The sequence below is a fragment of the Trichosurus vulpecula genome, chromosome 8 (assembly GCF_011100635.1).
Source record: "Trichosurus vulpecula isolate mTriVul1 chromosome 8, mTriVul1.pri, whole genome shotgun sequence".
NCBI lineage: Eukaryota > Metazoa > Chordata > Mammalia > Diprotodontia > Phalangeridae > Trichosurus > Trichosurus vulpecula.
Genome location: NC_050580.1, coordinates 246,016,927 through 246,038,542, shown reverse-complemented (window position 1 = coordinate 246,038,542; position 21,616 = coordinate 246,016,927). Strand labels below are relative to the sequence as shown.

The 21,616-nt window shown below is 38.2% G+C and overlaps 1 protein-coding gene across 1 annotated transcript; it reads left to right on the top strand.

Annotated features, from left to right (window-relative positions):
- The first annotated feature begins 18,619 nt into the window (after nt 1–18,619).
- Nucleotides 18,620–19,281, top strand: LOC118828885 (ADP-ribosylation factor 1-like). The gene has a single exon (XM_036735769.1). It carries the CDS (start codon nt 18,769–18,771, stop codon nt 19,273–19,275), a length of 507 nt encoding a protein of 168 aa, XP_036591664.1. The 5' UTR covers nt 18,620–18,768; the 3' UTR covers nt 19,276–19,281.
- Nucleotides 19,282–21,616: the final 2,335 nt, after the last annotated feature.

The following is a 21,616-nucleotide window of genomic DNA, read 5'->3' as shown; positions in this document are numbered from 1 at the left end:
TTGGAGGAGAAAACATGCACATGTGCAAAGATTAGAATACGGGATGGGGATAGGTACCAGATCTATAATTTCCTTGATATACTCAGGGGGAAGAATCTCCCTATACCAGTTCAGTTGGGCTCCATCTTGGCAACCATTAACTGCCTAGAGCACTGAAAGGTTAAGTGTTCTGCTCAGTTGATAAAATACAGGAGAGGAGAGGAAAACATAGAAACAATGCTTTAAATGGGTAATTAGCCAAAGTATTCCTTGGAGGAGACATACAACTCTTTGGTATAGACAAACAGTTGCATTGTATCAATTAAGTTATTGTGAAATGATGTTGGTTGGAATCATGCTGTGTAGGGCATGCTTATAATTTGGTTAATTTGTCCCCTTTTCTGGCTAGCAATACATTTTCTCTCTTTCCCACAAGAAAAGGTTTTCAGAATACAAATTAGGTGCCTTTCTTTTGATTTCTAAACGTTGCTTGAGATAAAAGACTGATGGCCAATTCATATTCAGTGAATTTAGACAGTCTTTTCACGTAGTCGCTCAGAGAAATCGTTCCAAGCGTGAAATGACAACTTGGGAGAAATGACTTATCACTATGGTCATTTGGTAGAGCGTTTATGCAAGCATCATAATGATGTGCCAATGACTGTACCTTTTTAATTTGAAAGAGGGCACATTTCCCTGTGAACTGCATCATGTCACTTCTGGTTTGAAGCAATGCAAGGAAGGGAAAGGAAGAAAGGAATTGGGTAGAATGAGTAGAATGCACACCTACCCCTCACACTTACTATCCCGTATGATTCAGTAAGTGTTTATTAAGCATGTAATGTGCACAAAACACTTTGTAAAGGTCTGGAGATAAAACAAAAATTGAAAAGCTGTTTCTGCTCTCAAGTAACTTACAATCTATCATGGAGATGCAACATGGTAATAGATGTGATTATCTCCAGGGTTGGGGAACCTGTAGCCTTGAGGGCACATATGTCCTTCTAGGTCCTCAGGCGTGGCATTTTGACTGACTCCGAGTTTACAGAACACATAATAAGGGGATTTGTTCTGTGAAGTTCGGATTCAGTCAACGTGTCGCACCTGAGGAACTAGAGGGCCACGTGTGACTTGGGTGCTGCAGGTTCCCCACCCCTGGATCACTTCACAATCTATAGAAGAAGGAGCACATTGTAAGAACTACAAGATCAGGAAAGACTTCCCATAGAATTAAGCACATAAGCTGAATCATGAAAGAAGCAAAGGATTCCAAGAAGCAGAGGTGAGGAGGCAGGTTATATCAAGACATGGGGGAAACAGACCAGAGGAGGGAAATAAGGAGGCATCAGCATGTCGGACAATATTCCTTGACTACAGATTGCATAAAGAAAAATTGTGATGTGTCTTAAAAGGTGGGCTGGAGCAATATCATAAAGATCTTTAAAAGGCAAGATGAAGAATTTGTATTTCATACTATAGGCAATAAGGAATCATTGACAGTCCTTGAGCAGAAGGATGGCATGATCAAATTTGCTTTACAAAGATTATTTTGTCAGCTGTAAAGAGAAGGGAGAAACTATAAGCCAGAATGAAGCTTCCAGTGATTTAAATGAGAGGTACTTAGGGCTTTAGCTAGGGTGGTGGCCATTTCAGTGAAGTAAATGTGAAAGGGTGAAGTTAAAATCATTGAGATAGCACCTTATTTTCTATGTGAGGTGAGGAAAAGGGAAGAATTGAGGAAGTCTCTGAAGTTTCCAACCGGGGTGACTGGACTTTTATGGTTGAAGAGGACCAGAATGACATCACTATGACAGGGTCAACTTACAGTATGTCTGACTGTGACTGATCAGATCAATAAGAGCTCAGGAGGCTCTACCACAGGTTGGGCACAAATAGTCCATATGAACATTTGGAGTGAAGAGGTCTCTAAATTTGGGCATCTCATGTTACTTTTGAGCTACTGGAATTCTGCTTTGCTAATCGAGCACAGTGTCTTCTGTGATGTGGGCACATCATGCTGGGTGGTCCTGTGCCAATTTCTCCCATGTCACATAATCAATTCCAAAGAATGCAGAGAGACCTTGTACTTGTACTTGTATTGCTTCTTCTGACCTTTGTGTGAGTGCTTGCCTTCTGTGAGTTCTTGATAAAATAGTCTTTTAGGCAAACTTTTGTTTGGCATTCAAAACAACGTGGCCAGCTCTGCAGAGTTGGGCTCTCTGCAGTAGAGTTTGAATGCTTTAACTTGACTGTCTAGTACCTTATCTTGCCAGGTGATCAGAACCTTCCTCAGACAATTCAAAGGGAGGTGATTCAGTTTCCTGGAGTAGTTCTGGTATACCATTTAGGTTTCACAGACATACAACAATCTGGTCAGCACAACAGCTCTGTAGACCTTCAGTCTGGTAGGAAGCCTAATACCTCTTCATTCCCACACTTTCCTCAAAAGCCTCCCAAACACCAGACTAGCCCTGGCAATGTGTGCATCAGCTTCATTATCTATGTGTACATCCCTGGAAAGTATACTGCCAAAGTAAGTGGACTTGTCTGCAGCATTCAAAATTTCTCCATTTGCTGTAACCAATAGTTCCACATATGGATGGTGTGACACTGGCTGGTGGAGAACCGCTGTTTTCTTGGCGTTAATTGTCAGGCCAAAATTAACAGAAGCAGGAGAGAATTGATCCATACTTTATTGCATCTCAGCCTCAGAGGCTGCCTTGACTGAATTATCATCTACAAACAAAATGCCACACAACAACTCTACCTCCACTTTGGTCTTGGCTTGTAGCCTTTTCAAGTTAAATAATTTACCTTCAGTGCAGTAGCTGGCCTTGATGCTATTTTCGTCCTCACCAAAGACATTTAACAGCATTGCTGAAACTTCATTCCACTGGTGACTGGTAAAACATGAGATCATCATCCATTATCCAGAACCCATGCAAGCAAGCCATCATGAACCTAATATACCATACAGTTCTGATTAACTTCTCTGGGCAACCAAATTATATCATGATTTCCCTCAAGCCCTGAAGACTGACAGTATCAAAGGCCTTGGTCAGGTCGATGAATATTGTGTACAGATCTCTATTCTGCTTCTACATTTCTCCTGGAGTTGTCGGACAGCAAACACCATATCAACCATTCTGCAAACCTTTCCAAAGCTGCAGTGTCTCTTAGATAGATGACTATCTTCCAGATGCAGGAGCAGTCTATTTAAGGAAGACTCTGGCAAGAATCTTGCAGTCAATGTCTAAGAAACTGACCCTCCACACCATGATTATCACAGGACAACTTATTTCTTTTTCCTTTATAGAGGTGCGCAATGGAGGCATTTTTGATCTGGGGGATAGCTTCCTTTTGATCATATAACCTGGAAAATTTCAGCCAGTTTTTACATGAATAGTGGACAACCTGTCTTGTAAATCTTAGCTGGAACAGAATCAGCAACAAGAGCAACTTCTTCAGTTGGAAGTTCAACCAGAGAGGGATTGATTTCTACCTAAGGTATATGGTTAATGGCTTCAGCATTTATTGATGATGATATCTTAAGAACACTATGGAAGCATTCGACCCATCTCTCTAGGATCATGACCTTATGAAGTCTTCAGTAGTAAGTAACCATTGCTGTTTCCAACTCCATTTCTCCCAAGGACTCCCTGCCATATCTGAAAGTCTGTGCCTTCTCTGGTGTTAAAGTCACTCAGAATTATGAGTTTGTCCTCTTTTGGCACATTGATGATAAGAGTCTCCAGCTCTTTGTAAAATTTTTCTTTGACCTCTTCAGGGTTCATCATGGATGGAGCATATACACTGATGATGGTGGCATGGTGCTTTCCTGCAAGTGGCGATCTCATTGTAATGTCTGTCATTCACTCCTTTTGGGAGATATACAAGGAGATATACAAGGTTGCTTTAACAAGAGCTGTTGGTCTTTTAGGTCTACTGGATTTCATGTTGTCCATAAGTGTTCACACATTCCATGTACCAATGGTAAGTGGAATTGTCTTCACAAAAGCTTTTGTAAATGTGTGTGTATGTATGTGTGTGTATGTGTTTCAAATGCAGGGAAAGATGCCTGTTTGCTGTGGTAAGCAGGCCAGGCTTGGTGAAGCAGCCAATCTTTAGGGAACCTTTTCTAGCTCCTTTTTCATGCCAGGAGATGAACAATGAAGTCCTTAAAAAAGGCTCCTCAGATACCCAGGGGGCTGCTGAATCCCACTGCTATTTCAGTCCAGTGAGAAGATGACCCAATGGCCTAGGCTGCCTGTGTTCAGGGTTGTGACTACAGCTCCCAATGTGTCCACATCTGTGTTTCATCACTTACTCATCTCCATAGGAATTTGAGGTAGGTAAACAGATGAAATGATATGGATGATGTCTTTTGACTCATACATGAATTGGATTTGAGTGAGGCAGAGATGCATGAAGCAGTCAGCCTTCATCTCTCTTCCATAGTCAGTGAGGCCCAGTGGCAAGACAAAAGTCTAGATGAATGGTCAGGATGCAGTGAATGGCATTGGCATTTCCGATGTCTAACCAACCTCTATTTTTTATTTTAAATTTATTTATTTAACATATTTAGTTTTCAGCATTGATTTTCACAAGAGTTTGAATTACAAATTTTCTCCCCATTTCTACCCTCCCCCCCACTCCAAGATGGAGTATATTCTGGTTGCCCTGTTCCTCAGTCAGCCCTCCCTTCTGTCACCCCACTCCCCTCCATCCCCTTTTCCCTTCCTTTCTTGTAGGGCAAGATAAATTTCTACACCCCACTGCCTGTGTATCTTATTTTCTAGTTGCATGCAAAAACTTTTTTTTTTTGTTTTTGAACATCTGTTTTTAAAACTTTAAGTTCCAAATTCTCTCCACTCTTCCCTTCCCACCCACCGTCCCTAAGTCAAATAATTCAACATAGGCCACATGTGTATCATTATGTATAACCCTTCCACAATACTCATGTTGTGAAAAACTAACTATATTTTGCTTCTTCCCAACCCATCCCCCTTTATTGAATTTTCTCCCTTGACCCTGTCCCCTTTCCAAAGTGTTGGTTTTGATTACCTCCACTCCCATCTGCCCTCCCCTCCATCATCCCCCCCCACCCGGCTTTTTCATCTTCTTCCCTCTTCTTTCCTGTGGGGTAAGATACCCAATTGAGTATGTATGGTATTCCCTCCTCAGGCCAAATTTGATGAGAGCAAGATTCACTCATTCCCCCCTCACCTGCCCTCTCCCCTCCTCCCACAGAACAGCTTCCTGTTGCCACCTTTATGTGAGATAATCCACCCCATTCTATCTCTCCCTATGTCCCTCTCCCAATATATTCCTCTCTCATCCCTTAATTTGATTTTATTTCTTTTAGATATCTTCCCTTCATCTTCAACTCACCCTGTGTCTGCTCTCTCTCTGTCTCTCTCTCTTTATATATATATACATATATATATTTATATATATACATATATATATATATAAATATACATACATATATATATAAATACATAAACATATATACATATATATGTATATATATGCATATTCCCTTCAGCTACCCTAATACTGAGGTCTCATGAATCATACACATCATCTTTCCATGTAGGAATGTAAACAAAACAGTTCAACTTTAGTAAGTCCCTTGCAATTTCTTTTTCTTGTTCTTTTTCTTGATTACCTTTTCATGCTTCTCTTGATTCTTGTGTTTAAAAGTCAGATTTTCTATTCAGCTCTGGTCTTTTCACTGAGAAAGCTTGAAAGTCCTCTATTTTATTGAAAATCCATATTTTGCCTTGGAGTATGATACTCAGTTTTGCTGGATAGGTGATTCTAGGTTTTAATCCTAGTTCCATTGACCTCCGGAATATCGTATTCCAAACCCTTTGATCTCTTTATGTAAAAGCTGCCAGATCTTTGGTTTTTCTGATTGTATTTCCACAATACTCAAATTGTTTCTTTCTGGCTGCTTGCAGTATTTTCTCCTTGATCTGGGAGCTCTGGAATTTGGCGACAATATTCCTGGGAGATTTCTTTTTGGGATGTATTTGAGGAGGTGATCGATGGATTCTTTCAATTTCTATTTTGCCTTGTGGCTCTAGAATATCAGGGCAGTTCTCCTTGATAATTTCTTGAAAGATGGTATCTAGGCTCTTTTTCTGATCATGGCTTTCAGGTAGTCCAATAGTTTTTAAATTATCTCTCCTGGATCTATTTTGTAGGTCAGTGGTTTTTCCAATGAGATATTTGACATTGTCTTCCATTTTCTCATTCCTTTGGTTCTGTTTTATAATATCTTGATTTCTCATAAAGTCACTAGCTTCCACTTGCTCCAATCTAATTTTTAAGGTAGTATTTTCGTCAGTGGTCCATTCAACCTCCATTTGGCTAATTCTGCCTTTCAAGGCATTCTTCTCCTCACTGGCTTTTTGGAGCTCTTTTGCCATTTGAGTTAGTCTGTTTTTTAAGGTGTTGTTTTCTTCAGTGTATTTTTCAGTGTTTTGGGGGTCTCCTTTAGCAAGTCATTGACTTGTTTTTCATGGTTTTCTCGCATCCTTCTCATTTTTCTTCCCAATTTTTCCTCTACTTCTCTAACTTGCTTTTCCAAATCCTTTTTGAGCTCTTCCATGGCCTGGGACTAGTTCATGTTTTTCTTGAAGGCTTTTGTTGTAGGCTCTTGTACTTTGTTGACTTCTTTAGGCTGTATGTTTTGGTCTTCTTTGTCACCAAAGAAAGAATGCAAAGTCTGAGACTGAATCTCGGTGTGTTTTTGCTGCCTTGCCATATTCCCAACCAACTAACTTGACCCTTGAGTTTTTCAGCGGGGTATGACTGCTTGTAGACTAAAGAGTTCTATGTTCCATGTTTGGGGGGGATGCGCCAGCTCTGCCACACCAGCACTCCTCCTTCCCCAAGAATCCCCAACCCGGACTGGACTTAGATCTTCAGCAGGCTGTGTACTCCTGCCCTGATCCGCCACTTAATTCCTCCCACCAAGTGGGCCTGGGGCCGGAAGCAGCAACGGCTGTAGCTGCCCAACCTCCACTGCCCCAGGGGCAGTGGCTGAACCCGAACTCCTTCCACTCCCGCAGATTTTCCCACTAACCTTCTCTGCTGTCTTTGGTGTTTGTCTGTTGAGAAGTCTCGTAAGTGCTTCAGCTCACTGATTCAGAGCACTAGGGCCCGCTCCACTGGGCTCCTGGTCTTGTTAGTCCACGCTGCTCACGCTGGGCTCTGCTCCACTTCCAGCTCCCAGCTCCACGTGGGATAGACCTCACCCAGAGACCATCCAGGCTGTCCTGGGCTGGAGCCCTGCTTTGCTCTGCTGTTTTGTGGGTTTTGCAGCTCTAGAATTGGTTCAGAGCCATTTTTATAGGTTTTTGGAGGGACTTGGAGGGGAGCTTATGCTAGTCCCTGCTTTCCAGCTGCCATCTTGGCTCCGCCCCCCCAACCAAGCTCTAAACACTTTATAGATCATGCTTCCACTGCCTTCATGGCCCATTGAAATATAAATGTTCATATCTGCCTATTCCACCAAGGGAAGTCTTCATGTGCTTGGCATAGACACCCCCTAAGTCACCAACAGGTTTGAGGCATCTTGGTTACCCTCATCCCGGTCTAACCTGTCTACCAAAACAGTTTACTAGGGTGTGGCTGCTGTGCATCGAACAGCTTCTCAGAGCCCACAAGTGAAAGTGGTACCAGTTGGGACTGCAAGGATGGAAAGCAACCTTGAAAAAGTTTCAGCAGTCCACACACCAGAGGTACTAGTCTTCCCTGAATACTTGTCAACCCCAACCTGGGTGACTAGAAGAATAGAGGTGCCATCAAAACGATAGGGATGTTTAGATAAATTTTGTGAAGATGTGTTCTTTTTTATACAAGGTAATGATAATAAGGGGGAAAAAGGTATATAACATATTAAGGTTTGCAAAGCTCCTTACATATATTATTATTACATTTTTTTCTCACAATTCTGTGAAATAGGTATAATTATTTTCCCCATTTCACAGATTAAGAAACTGAAGCAGAGAAATGTAAAAGTAACTTGTCCAGAATCACACAGCTAGTAGGTATCTGGGACAGGATTTGAACCAATATTCTCCACACTCGAAGTGTTGTGTTGTATCTTAACTTTGAGATGGCTATGAAACATCTTTCTAAAAAAAATCCTGTTCCCCACTATAGGACTACATCTCTGGGGAGAGGAAAAATGACAGAGACAGAGAGAGAGAGAGGGAGGGAGGGAGGGAGGAGAGAGAGAGAGAGAGAGAGAGAGAGAGAGAGAGAGAGAGAGAGAGAGAGAGAGAAGTGGAGAGAGGGGTAAGGTATCCCTATATCACACTTGTGACACCTTTCTTTAAATCCCCTATTGAAATGCCTTTATTTAATTTGGACTTTGGGAAGTTCATAACTGAGGGGAAATGCTTCCATCTAAGATCTAGGCATGCTCAAATGAAATGGTTTAGCATTCTCATTAGAAAAAGAGAACTACTATGCTTATAACTAGGTTGGAGTAATGTTTTCACTTTCTGTCCAAGCCTTCTCCCCCCCCCCCACCCACATCAGGTAATGATGTTACTCCAAAAATTAGACATGGAAAACAGTAAGTTCCCCCAAAGCCCCTGTTTATTATCAAGAAGTTCAATATAGAAAGACAAAAAAAATATGGCATTTTCTCCAAGAGGCTCTAAACATTTGAAATTCTCCAAATTAAAGTGCTCAAGTACTATGCTGGTTAAAGTACTTTAGCGTCAAGGAAACTTTTATTTTATTGGAACATTGACATGGTAAAAAAATAATGATAATTAAAAAGAGATGAAGTAGTGAAAGAATCAAAAGCAGAAAGGTTTTTATAAAATGAAATTTCAGAAGAAAATTCCATTGAAACTTAGAATATAAAAAATAATATTAGCCATAATGAGCCTGGAGAAATAGAACCAAACTAGGAATTAAGCAGGTATTGGTCCTATTCCCAAGACACTCTGTCCTCAACTGTAAGTCATTTATCCATCCTATGTTCACTTGAACATGCAGATAATTGTAATTACCTAACCAGATATCATAGAATGTCAGATCTAGAAAAGTCTTTAGAACACATAGAGTCTAACTTTTTCCTTTTACAGATATGGCAACTATAAACCAGAATGGTGATTTAGAATATAAACTCCTTAACTTCAGCAGCACTTTTTTACTTTGTAGCCCTGGCGATTGGGGGAAAGGGAAGAGAATAGGTTTTATATGCACCCCCTGAGAATGCAGGAGAAAATAACAGATTGTATCCTTCTTTGGTTAAGAGGGCTTGAAGAAGGCCCTCACCATGTTGGGCAAATCCCTTGTAGTGGATTTTCCAAGGACATGAACAAGTCACACAGAAATGATCCAAGTGCAGCACTTTGCTCACAAAATACTTCCTGACGGGACAGCAAAATCCAGAAGTTGAAGGGTTTTTTTTTTGTTGTTGTGTTTTGTTGTTTTTTTTTTAAATCATGTTGAAAACAGAGATGTTTGGTAAATAATCAACTGGTCAGTGACTGGTAGGTATTAATTAGCTTGTGGACTTTACCATGTTAATCATAGTCTTTCATTTGCTGTTGTTAGGCTTACATTCCCAGCCCTCTCTAACCAGCCCCCCACCCCTGAAAAAAAATCCCATGATATCCCAGATACTAAAGATGTTGACATTTGATAAAAATGGAAGTTGGCTTGTGCCTTTGGCCTATTAATGGTTTCTGCCATCCTTGGTGTATTATACCCTCACACTGTGATTTCATATAAATATTAGATAAAGGAAAGGAATTTCATGCATCCTGATGTAGCTCTCTGTGTGTGAGACACCTAAAGAGCAGCTATTTATAACTACCTTTTGGGTTCTCTCAGGCAAGGACTAAAGCCAGTTTAATGAAATTCCATCCACCCCATCTAAGAAGTAAGTCAGCAACGGAGCTGTGGTGTCAAAGACAGCTGAAAGCTCTAACAGGCACTAGCAGGAATGTTTGGGGAGTGTCTGGCTCCTGGCAGACATCACAAAGTATCCTTGCATTCACCATTTCTGGGTCAAATCCTAGCCTCTAAGGTCAAAGGGTGTTGAAGTGGGCTCACTACCAGCTCATTAAAATCTTCACTTAGAAAAGAAGACAGGATTCCAGGCATAACGATATTTCAATTCCTTCTGATTCCAGAGTTGAAGGAAACTTTTTTTTTAAGAAACTAGAAAAACTTTTTTTTGTAGTTTTGTAGGAAATATGTTATGATTTCATATCTTTTAACAATTGTAAAGAATTCACATTTTGTATCTATAAAGATCCCCTGCTTTCTCTGAAATACCCTTTTAATTACATAGATTTTAAATTATTGCCAAACTTGCCTTTAAGACTTTTTTTTTTTAAATTTTTCCTCTTGGATTCCAAAGAGGAAACAAGGAACCGGAAAGGACCCCTGTGGAGATGGCAGCCACACTTGAAATGACCTCCGTGAATCATAGTAGAAATCTTATGAAACACAAATTCTTTTCTCCTCACTCTAAAGGGAAATTAATATGTCAAAAAAGGGTTCACTGGCTGAAGCAGGAGGTGAGCATCTAAGTATATAAGCTATTTTTAAAAATTAAGTTTTATTTTTTAATTACTAAGCATTTAGTCCACTCTTTCACTTGAAAAAAAAAACTAAAAAGAAAAGTATTACAATAGATTAAGCATAGTCAAGGAAAACAAATCTCCATATTGGCTAAGTCTTAAAGTGACATGGGTTTTTTTTTTTCTTAACCAGCATATTCAGTCAGTCTAAGACGAATAACACACTAATGCCAAGGGGTCTATCAATGGCAAAGTAGTAAGGGGAAGTTCTTTAAGACTCCCCAGTGGCATTCAGTCACCCCTGAATTTCAAGGAAAAAAGATGAGCCAATGGGTTTTTATGCTACGCCAGTTTTCCAGGAACGGAGGAAAGAATGTTTTAAGTAACATTTAGCCATACATATTGTTCCGTCATGCCTAATAATCTAAATGTCAAATGCAACATTTCAGCAGACTCATGTAAATAAGTTTAGCATAAATTTATTTTCAGTGAACCTTCTTTTAATGAACATGGTTTTATATTTTTATGGGAAAATATGTGACAGTAGTCTTCCTTTAATGACTTTTAGAATTCTTAAAGTACAATATTGTCTAAATAATAGAGCCTGATATATCAGCAGCAGGCCCAGGCACTCTCATAGTCTCGTCATTTAGGGAATTACTTATAGAGAGGACAAGCTGAATCACTACCCTTGGCATGGTAGGTTAGGGAGCTCCATGCCCCAGCTGACAGATGTTGCAAGTCTGTGCCTATGTCTAAACTTCTCACTTCAAACTCTATTCTCCTGGATTGCTGGTGTTTGTTTCCTCTTATCCACAGTAACCAACCACTGATGTTGCTTTTCTGATCTTATTTCTTATGAGTCTTCCCCCGGAAGCTCATCCTATATCTACTCTGTAAGCATTTTACACGTGAACATTTATTCACAGGCTCTGTCCCATCAGAATACAAGCTTATTAGAAGAAGGGTTTGTTTTTGCTTTTCTCTGTATCCCCAGAGTTTAGCACATTGCCTGGCAAAAAGAAGCAACTAGGTGGGGTTCAAAACCTCCCTAGGACACTTAATGGCTCTGTGATCTGAACCTCTTTTTGCCTCAGTTTGCTCAAATATAAAATTACAGAATAGAAAAAGAATGGGGATTACCTTATTTCCACTATCCCCTAATCAGGATAAAAAGAAAACCTACCTTACCTGGGTTGTGAAAAGCAAATAAAATTGAACATATGAATGATTTTGCAAACCTTAAAGTATTCTGTAACTACTAGCTGTTGTAACTATTATTAATATTTTCAAAGTAAATGCTTAACAAATGCTTATGGATTCATTGATGAGTTTTAGCAACTGGAAGTCTGCTCCTTAATGGACTCAAACCTATAAAATTTAAGCTAGGACAGGGACTGCATTTTTTTTTTTGTCTCTGTATCTCTAGCTCAGTACCTGTTACACAGAGGCTAAAATATATTTGTTGAATTGAATCAGCATGTCAAAATAGCCTTCTACCTCAACCCTCCTCCAAGGTGAGGCCTACATGACAATCCCCAAATCCTCCAGATTCCCTCTAGTCTAGTGTTAAGTAGCCACTCCTTCTGCTGCATGGTAAAAGAAATGCAAAGTTTGAATGCTGATGGGCCTTGAATTCCTTTTGGACATATATTTAGAGCTTCAAAAAATTAATGTGCCGTAATTTTAGGAAAAAGATTCAAGTTAGTGTCATCTAAAAGTGTTTTCCTTACTTTTAGCCACCCCCTTTCTCCAATGCATACATTATAGATCAGGGGATCTAAGCCTGGGATTAACGAACTTGTGTATACATATAAACATGTGTATGTATGATGGCCATTTCAGTGTAATATTCTCCCTTTGTAAGACTATGTATTTTATGTTAAGCGTTTAAAAATATCATTTTGAAAAGGGGACCGTAGATTTCAAGAGACTGCCAAAGAAGTCTAAGACACTGGCACACAACAGAATTAAGGACCCCTATCATATAGTCACTTTGAAAGACTTAAGTCCCATCATCCCCCAGCCCCAAGATACATTTCTGAGCCAAGTGCTCTCATTTCCCCACAGCTTCACAAATGGATCAGAGTAAAATTTAATCTTTTAATGGTTAAACAAAGGGTTCACCACCCTCTTCCACCAAACCTCAGCTTGTGTGGCAAAATGAAGTCAGTTGGCTTGCCTTTTATTCATTTCATAGGAGATTGCAACTCACCTCCCAAAACTGACATGCATAATTTGATACAAATGGATTATTTTAGGTTTAGAGGTAAACACAGAACAGAGTTGGCAGGAAACATAAGTCACCTGTAAGTTATTGAGAAGGTAGTCCCCTCCCTGGGAGTTAGGGTGAGGCTAATTAGCTGGGCAGGCCACACTTTAATTGGCTTGAAGAGAAACAAATGAATGAGTTGGAGATTTTTTTTAACCTTTTCAGCATGACCAATGCTTTAATCTGTCGGCATCTAACTTTCTCTCCCCCACCTGGCATAAAAACCCGTGGGCCACTGCCAACATTGTAATACTTATTTAATAGGGAGCAGTGGGTGGCAGACTTTTTAACCTCCTGAACTTCTCTTATTTCCTGCCAGCCATAGCTTTCACCCCTTCCTTCCTCTGAACTTAGCAGAATAAGTCAGCTGTAAGACGATTTTGCATGCCTCTTAGTCTTCAGCTCCTAGTAATTTGCTCAACAAATAACAGAAAGCCTAGTGATTTGCTGCCTGCATGAAGCTAGCTCCCCAGAAACTATAATACAGATTTCTCACTGATTTTTCAAACCTTTGGTAATGTCTGCATTTTTATTTCTTATTTTTCTTTGCTCCCCTATAACTACATGTTTTCTTGTTTCACCTCTCACTTCATCTATCTTCCCACATACTCTCTCTATGTTCAGAAAAAAAAGATTTTTTTGCATTGAACATTTAATCATTCATGCAATCTATGTTGCTAAGCCTTTCCTATTTCCCTAAAAATGAATATATGTATACATATATACATTCATACATACACACATAAATATGCACATACATACACACATACACACAACAGTACATATATAGATACATACATACATAGATATAGTTTGTATTTGGAAGGACTATGTTAAATTTGCCAACATAATAGGGATGAAACACTAAGTTATGACAGGCTAATAATAACCTATTTCCTATATAGGGAAAAAAGGTACTTTTCTGCAAGAAGTTAATTTTAAATGAAGATAATAACCTTGTGGTTGACCAATTGTCCCAAACAAAAATAAATCACTAATGAAACCTGAACAAGGGGATTTCCAAGTCCGTTGTCAAGTAAACATTCATTTATCAAGAATTTATGTCAGTCCCCTTGCTGAACTCTACCAGCCCTATCTAGTATAAATTCCTGAATTATTTAAGAGTAAATTATCTAAGTATTTTATCTGTTACAGAATATTAAATGCCTAAGGAAGGAAATGGAAATAGATTACAAATGCCTTAAGGTCAGAGACTGCCTTTTACATATACTGGTATACACAACCTCTAAAATATTGTATATTTTATAGCAGTTATTCACAAAATAAATAATTTTTTAAAAATTAAAGCAAATTAGGAAAGGATGGTAAATGGAATTTGAACACAAGTATAGTACCTATTTATTCCTGTTAGGTTCCAGTAAAAGATAAGAAGAACTAAAGGAATAATAAGGGAATGAGTCTCATTCAAAGGATGTTCCATATCAGGATGGCATTAAAAGAAGAAAGCAAGTATTTTATGAAGGAACATTGATATTCTGTTTAATTCTTGCTCTGTTTAATAGCTTTTTCTTTGTCCTGCTTTGCTTTGTCTTTATTTTTTTATGTCATAAGAACTCTAAGAGAATGGTTTCTTTGAGCAACAGAAGCCTTTAAGCTGGACCAAATGGAAAGTGGCAAACACAAAAATTAAATGGGGTATATCAGAGTCCTGAATTTTAGTGGGTACTGACAGAACTTCTATTCCAGCAGCATAGAAGAAACTGAGCTTAGTACCTTAACAATAAAAATAGGTGGTCTCGAATCTCTGAAATTCGCCTTTACCCATACCCTGGATGCATCATCCTCGTCATCCTCATATCATTTATATAGCACCCAGCTATATACATTTATATATGGCAGACACCACAAGGGTGGGGAACCTGTAGCCTTGAAGGCACCTGTGGCCTGCTAGGTCCTCAAGTACAGCCCTTTGACAGAACAAAGTTTGTACAAGTTCACACAGTTGGTAAGTATATGTTAAATAATCTTTAAATTTGTACTATTTTTAACAGGCAAAACCATGTGAATATATCCTAAGTACATTGATAGTATGGTGTTGATACATAGCTAATTGGTATTCAGAGACCTAGCTTTGTGCCCCTTATCTTATTTCAGTAAAGAAACAGATGTATCTATATACTTATTAGGTAGCAATGATCCTGAGATTAGCATAGTTATTTCAAAGTAAGGACAGAACAATGAATCAATGCATTCAATTCAATCCTAATAGCATTGGTCAAATCAATTTGGAGCCATATGGACTGCCCAATGAGATTGTTTAACTATATTTCTCAATTTATTACCATTCATTCTGTATTTGCATAATAGACAGCCCTCAGTCAAAATATCTGGCCCAGCATTCTCAATTCAGCAAAGATTCACAGAATTTTAGATTAAAAAGGACATCAAAAGCCTTGAATAACATTTCTTTCTATGACATCACCCACAAGTGGTCATAGAGTCTCTGTATGAAACCAACATGAACTCATCTTCTAAAGCAACCCTCAAATTGTAGGAAGCTTATATTATTAAGAAAATTTCCCTAATGACAAGCAATAGCAATTTCCATTTATAGTCTCTATTTCTTCCCCATCAATCCAAGTAACAACAAACAAAACCCACCAAACCAAAACATCCCATCTGACACTTGAAGGCAGATATTATAGGTGTTTCAAAGCCTTTTCTTTTCTATATTTCCATATTAAACATCACCATTTGCTTCAAAAGATCCTATTATTTTAAAATTTAACATCTGACAACCATCCTAGTGACCTTCCTTTGGTGAAGGCTGTCAGTGGTCCTTGTAAAATATATCACCAAGAAGTGACCAGAATATTCCAGATGTAGTCTGACTAGAGAAGAATACCAAGGGGATATTCCTTTTTTATTCTGTATACTATTGACTTATTAATGGAGCCCTACTTTACTTTAGTTTTTTTTTTTTGACTAACACATTGGCAATCACTTTTAATTTGTTAGGGCTCCTTTACCTATTTTTTCAAATAGTTTGCATAGTATTGGGATTAATTGTTTCTTAAATTTTTGGTAGCATTCACATGTGAATTTATCTGGTCCTTGGGATTTTTCTTAGGAAAATCATTGATGGCTTGTTCAATTTCTTTTTATTAGGCAGGGTTGTTTGCATATTCCATATCCTCTTCAATTAATCTTGACAGTTAATTTTTTTTTGCAAGTAGTCATCCATTTCACTTATTTTGTCAGTTTTATTGGCATGTAATTGGGCAAAATAACTCCTAATAATTGCTTTGATTTTATCTACATTGGTGGTACATTTACCCTTTTCATTTTTATACTGATTTTCTTCTTTTTAAAAATTAAATTTAATAATGGTTTATCTATTTTTAAAATAAAAACAGCTCCTAATTTTGTTTATTAGTTCAATTTTTATTACTTTGTACTTTATTAATCTCTCTTTTGATTTTTAAGATTGATATTTTAGTGTCTAATTGGGTATTTTTAATGTGTACTTTTTCTCCTTTTTATGTTATATGCCAATGTCCTTAATCATCTCTCTCTTTTATTGATGTATGTATTTAGAGATATAAATTTTCCCCTGAGTACTGCTTTGACTGCATCCCACAAATTTTGGTATGTTTTCTCATTGTTGTTCTTCTTGTTAATGAAATTATTGATTGATTCTATGATTTGTTCTTTGACCCACTCATTTTTTAGGATTATTTAGTTTCCAATTAATTTTTAATCTCTGAATTTTTATTGCATATTTACTATATTTTATTGAATGCAATTTTCATTTTATCATGGTCTGAAAATGACTTATGCAATATTTCTACTTTTCTGCATATGTTTGTGTGGTTTATATGCCATAATACATAGTCAGTTTTGGTGAAAGTGCCATGCACAGCTAAGAAAAAGGTATATTCCTTTCTACTCCAATTTAGTTTTCTTCAACAGTCTATCATATCTAACCTTTCTAAGACTGTATTCAACTCTTTGACTCCTTTCTTATTTACTTTATAGTTAGGCTTCTCTGGTTCTGAGAGAGGAAAGTTGCAGTCACCCAGACGTATAGTTTTGCGGTCTATTTCCTCCTATAACTCATTATTTTCTTTTTAAGAATTGGATGCTATGTCATTAGGCGCATCTATATTTGGTATTGAGAATACTTCATTGTCTATGGTGGCCTTTAGCAAGATGTAGTTTTCTTGCTTATCTCTTTTCTGTTTATCTTTCTCCTTTTCTTTTCATCCTATCTCTCATCTAAAGTCTCTTTCATTTCTGACCACTGCCTTCCTTTATCTATCCTCCCTTTTATCACCCCTGCAATTTGTTTTCTCTCCTTCCCTTCCTACTTCTCTGATATATACCCCACTGAGTGTGTGTATATATATATATATGTATATGTATTATGAATATATATGTATACATATACAAATCTATATCTAAATCTGCATCTATATATATATATCAGTATAATTTTTCCTCTTTCCCTATTTAATCAACTCTTATGTCAGATTCAAACATTGCTTCCCCTCTCATCATTTTCCTAGAATTGTAAAAGTTCTTGTTTGCACGCTCCTTTTATGTAAGATAATTTGCCCCTTTCTTTCTCTTCCTTCCTCACTCTTCCAGTGCATCCCTTTCTCTTGTCCATAATTTTTTTTAGATCATTCCATTATAATCAGCTCACTTCTATGCCCTTTATGTAGAATCCTTCTAAGTGCATGATAATGATAAAGTTCTTATGAGTTACGTGTATTATCTTCTCGCATAGAAATATAAACAATTTAACCTTATTGTGTTCTTTATGATTTCTCTTTCAGATTTACCTTGTTAGGTTTCTCTTGAGTCTTGTGCTTGAAAGTCATTTTTTTTATTCAGTTCTAGTCTTTTTATCAGGACTGCTTGAAGAACATCTAAAATGCCCATTTTCCCCCTTGAATGATTATAATCAGTAATCCTAGCTCTTTTGCATTCCAGAATATCATATTCCAAACCTTCCAAGCTTTTAACATGGTATCTGGCAAATTCTGTGTGTTCCTGAGTGTGGCTCCATGATATTTGAATGGTTTCTTTCTTGCTGTTTGAAATATTTTTCTCATTGACCTAAGAGCTTGGGAATTTGGCTATAATAGTCCTTAGAATTTTTATTTTGTGAAATCTTTCAGGTGATAATCACTGGATTATTTCAACTTCTATTTTATCCTTTTGTTCTAGGATATTGGAGCAGTTTTCCCTTTTAATTTCTTGAATATGATATTCCAGTTCTTTCTTTGATCATGCCTTTCAGGTAGTCCAATAATAATTCTTTTCCTTTTTTGGAGGGGGGAAGGCAGGGCAATTGGGGTTAAGTGACTTGCCTAAGTTCACACAGCTAGTGTGTCAAGTGTTTGAGGCCAAATTTGAACTCAGGTCCTCCTGATTCCAGGGCTGGTGCTCTACTCACTGCACCACCCAGCTGTACCCCCCTCCCAATAATTCTTGAATTAGCTTTCCTTCATCTATTTTCTAGGTCAGCTGTTTTTCCAATTAGATATTTCAAATTTTCTTCTATTTTTTCCAATTCTTTTGACTTTTTATTGTTTCTTGATGTGTCATAGCATCATTAGCTTCTACTTGCCCAATTCCAATTTTTAAGAAATTATTCTCTACAGTGAAGTTTTGTACCTCTTATTCTATTCAGCCAATTTGCTTTTTAAGGAGTAATTTCCATCAGCAAAGTTTTGCATCTTTTAAGGTGTTATTTTCTTCCCCATTTTTTGTAAGCATCTTTTGCAAAAATGTTGCCTTTTAAAATTTTCTTCCCTTGTTGGGAGCAAAACCAATGCCTGGAGAGCCGATAAAAAGAAGGAGCAGCAGCCGCTCGCGTGTGAGGAGACAGGAAGCCCGAGGCTCAGGAGCGGGGAGGTTTCTTTTGCCATCGTTTAACACAACACACTTGGACCTTGGGGAATATATTTGCTAACCTCTTCAATGGGGCTCTTTGGCAAAAAAGAAATGCGGATCCTAATGGTTGGTCTGGATGCTGCAGGAAAGACAACTATTTTGTACAAACTGAAGCTGGGTGAAATAGTAACTACTATTCCCACTATAGGTTTCAACGTAGAAACTGTAGAATACAAAAACATTAGCTTCACGGTGTGGGATGTAGGTGGCCAGGACAAGATCCGATCGCTGTGGTGCCATTACTTCCAGAACACACAAGGACTGATTTTCGTGGTTGATAGTAATGACAGAGAACGAGTGGATGAGGCCGGAGAAGAACCGATGAGAATGTTGGCAGAGGATGAGCTTAGAGATGCCGTCTTATTAGTGTTTGCTAACAAACAGGATCTTCCCAGTGCCATGAATGCAGCTGAAATCACAGATAAACTTGGACTGCATTCTCTTCGTCACAGAAACTGGTACATCCAAGCCACCTGTGCCACTAGTGGGGATGGGCTCTATGAAGGACTGGACTGGTTGTCCAATCAGCTCTGAAACCAGAATTGAATCAACAAAAGTTCCTCCTCCCTCTTTTCTTCTCTCCCTCTTATTTCCTCCTGTTCGCCCTTTGCTGTACTGTCATGTGGCAAACTGTGCTACTTTGTGGTACTGAGTGCCGGAAGCTGTTTTTTCCTATCCCTTGTCACAGTATGTATTGCACCATGCTGTAAATGTGGCAAATACAGGCCTGAAAACAGGTTTCTTATTAAAAAAATTTTTTTTTCTTCCCTTGCCCTCATTTGTTTACCCAATCTTTCCACTACCACTGTTATTTGACTTTTTAGCTCTTCAAGGAATTTGTGTTGGGTTTGTATCCAATTTATATTTTATTTTCCCCTTTGAGGCTTTGCTTGTAACTGTTTTCACATTATTATCTTTTTCTGGGCTTTTTGATCTTCCCGGTCATTATATTAGTTTTTTTTTTTTTTTCTGATCAGGTTCCTTTTTTTGTTGTTTGCTTATTTTTCTAGCCAATTCTTGACTTAGATCTTGACTTAGATTCTTGACTATATTAAAGTTGGCCTTTTTTCCTGGCATTGGGGGGTGGGAGGTGGAGTAGTAAGGGGCATTGTCCCAAGCTTCAGGCTTTTTCCGCACTGCTGTTGTTTTGGGGAGTTAAAAGATTTTGTAGCTTCCAAACCAGTGTCATCCAGGGAGAGATATGGCAAATGCTCTCCCCGTCTTCACTCTGCTCCTTACCTAGGAAGGGTCCCTCTTCTTTTGGGACTAGAAGCAATACTGCTTCTCAGGGCCCCTGCTCCCTTGTGACAAAGTTCTGTCTAACTGTGACAGAAGTGGTATAGGCAACAGAACTGACAAACAGCATCTTGTGCACACAGTGATAACACAGAGTTTTTCTGTAAGCTCTTTCTGGCCAGGTGCCCTATCCCTTACTGTTTTTGGCTTGAGAGCTCCTGAAGCTGCTGTCACTGCTGCTTTGGCCAACACTAACTCCCACCACTGGTCTTGCATCCATATGGGCTCTGGTTCAGTCTCCACCCCTATATCAAAGACTTCTTCTGACCTTCTAAGTTCTCCTGTGCTAGAAAAATGTCCCACCCTGACTTTTTGTTTGCTATGTTACTACAGAATTCAATTTTTGGCATTATTTTAAATGTATTTCAAGGGAAATGTTTGGAAAGCTGGGCTGTAGTGCTTCCTTTACTCTGCCATTTGGCTCCATCCCTAGTAATTGACTCATTGAGCTTGCTATCCACTAAGACACTCAGGTCTTTTTCACATTATCTGTTTTCTAAGCATGCTTTTCCCTTAATATGCTTGAACTGAAATCTATCCTTATCAAATATTATCCTGTTGTATTTGGTGCAACATTCTAGCCTGTTGAGGTCTTCTTTAGATCCTGGTCCTATCATTAGGATATGTGTTAACATTCCCCATTGCTAGATTCAAACTACATAATAATTTTATGATTTCTCCCATAGATATACCCTTGTAAAAGTCATCAGTAAAAATGTTGACCAGCACTGGGTCAAGAGTCCAGATGCATCCTACCAGAGCTATCCATTCAGGTCACTACTGTTCAACTAATTAGCCATTGACCCTTTTTTCATTCATTCCATCAGCTACAAATAGATTTTACTATACTGTCATTGACCCACAGGTATCCATATAACAATGACACATTTAGTTAAAAGTCTTTGCTAAAATTAACTGAAATCTATATGTGTCAACATAACTTATAATAACAGTGAACTAATAAACCAGCAAACAAATAAATGAATGAATTGATGAAAAAATAAAATTAGCCTGGAATGACTTTTCCTCAATGTGCCTCAATGAGTCATTTCTAGTAATCACCTTTAATAAAATGGTATAGAATTTGACAGAAATTGAAGCAAATCTCACCACCTTATACTTCATAGAATCTTCCCTTTCCCTTTTTTACAACATGAGGACATCCAGACCTGTAGCACATTGATTTTTCAAAGACTGCTGACAGTAGCTCAGTAATCATATCCAAAAAATGCACATGTGTGTATGTGTGTGTGTGTACATGTGTACATAACATTGGCATATAAGAATTCAATGCTTCTATTTTCTTTCTACTATCTTTTATCACCTTTTGTTTCTGTGTTGTTTCTATAACCCCTGGCATAGCTTAAAAAAGCCCTTTTTGTTATATTGATCATTCATGACTGGCTTCAGTCTTGCTCTGAGTCTAAGCAACTTGACACTATTCCCTTAGTATCATTCATTTCTTTTTTTATTCACCTGACTTGGTAGCTTTCTTTGTCACATGTCTTTTGTTTTTAATAAGTCAGCTGACGAATTCCCTGTACAGCCGTATCAGTCTCTTCAGACAGTTGTCTGCTTT

Excerpts from the sequence above, each read along its gene's own strand:
- LOC118828885 (XM_036735769.1), top strand. The coding sequence starts at position 18,769 with ATGGGGCTCTTTGGCAAAAAAGAAATGCGGATCCTAATGGTTGGTCTG.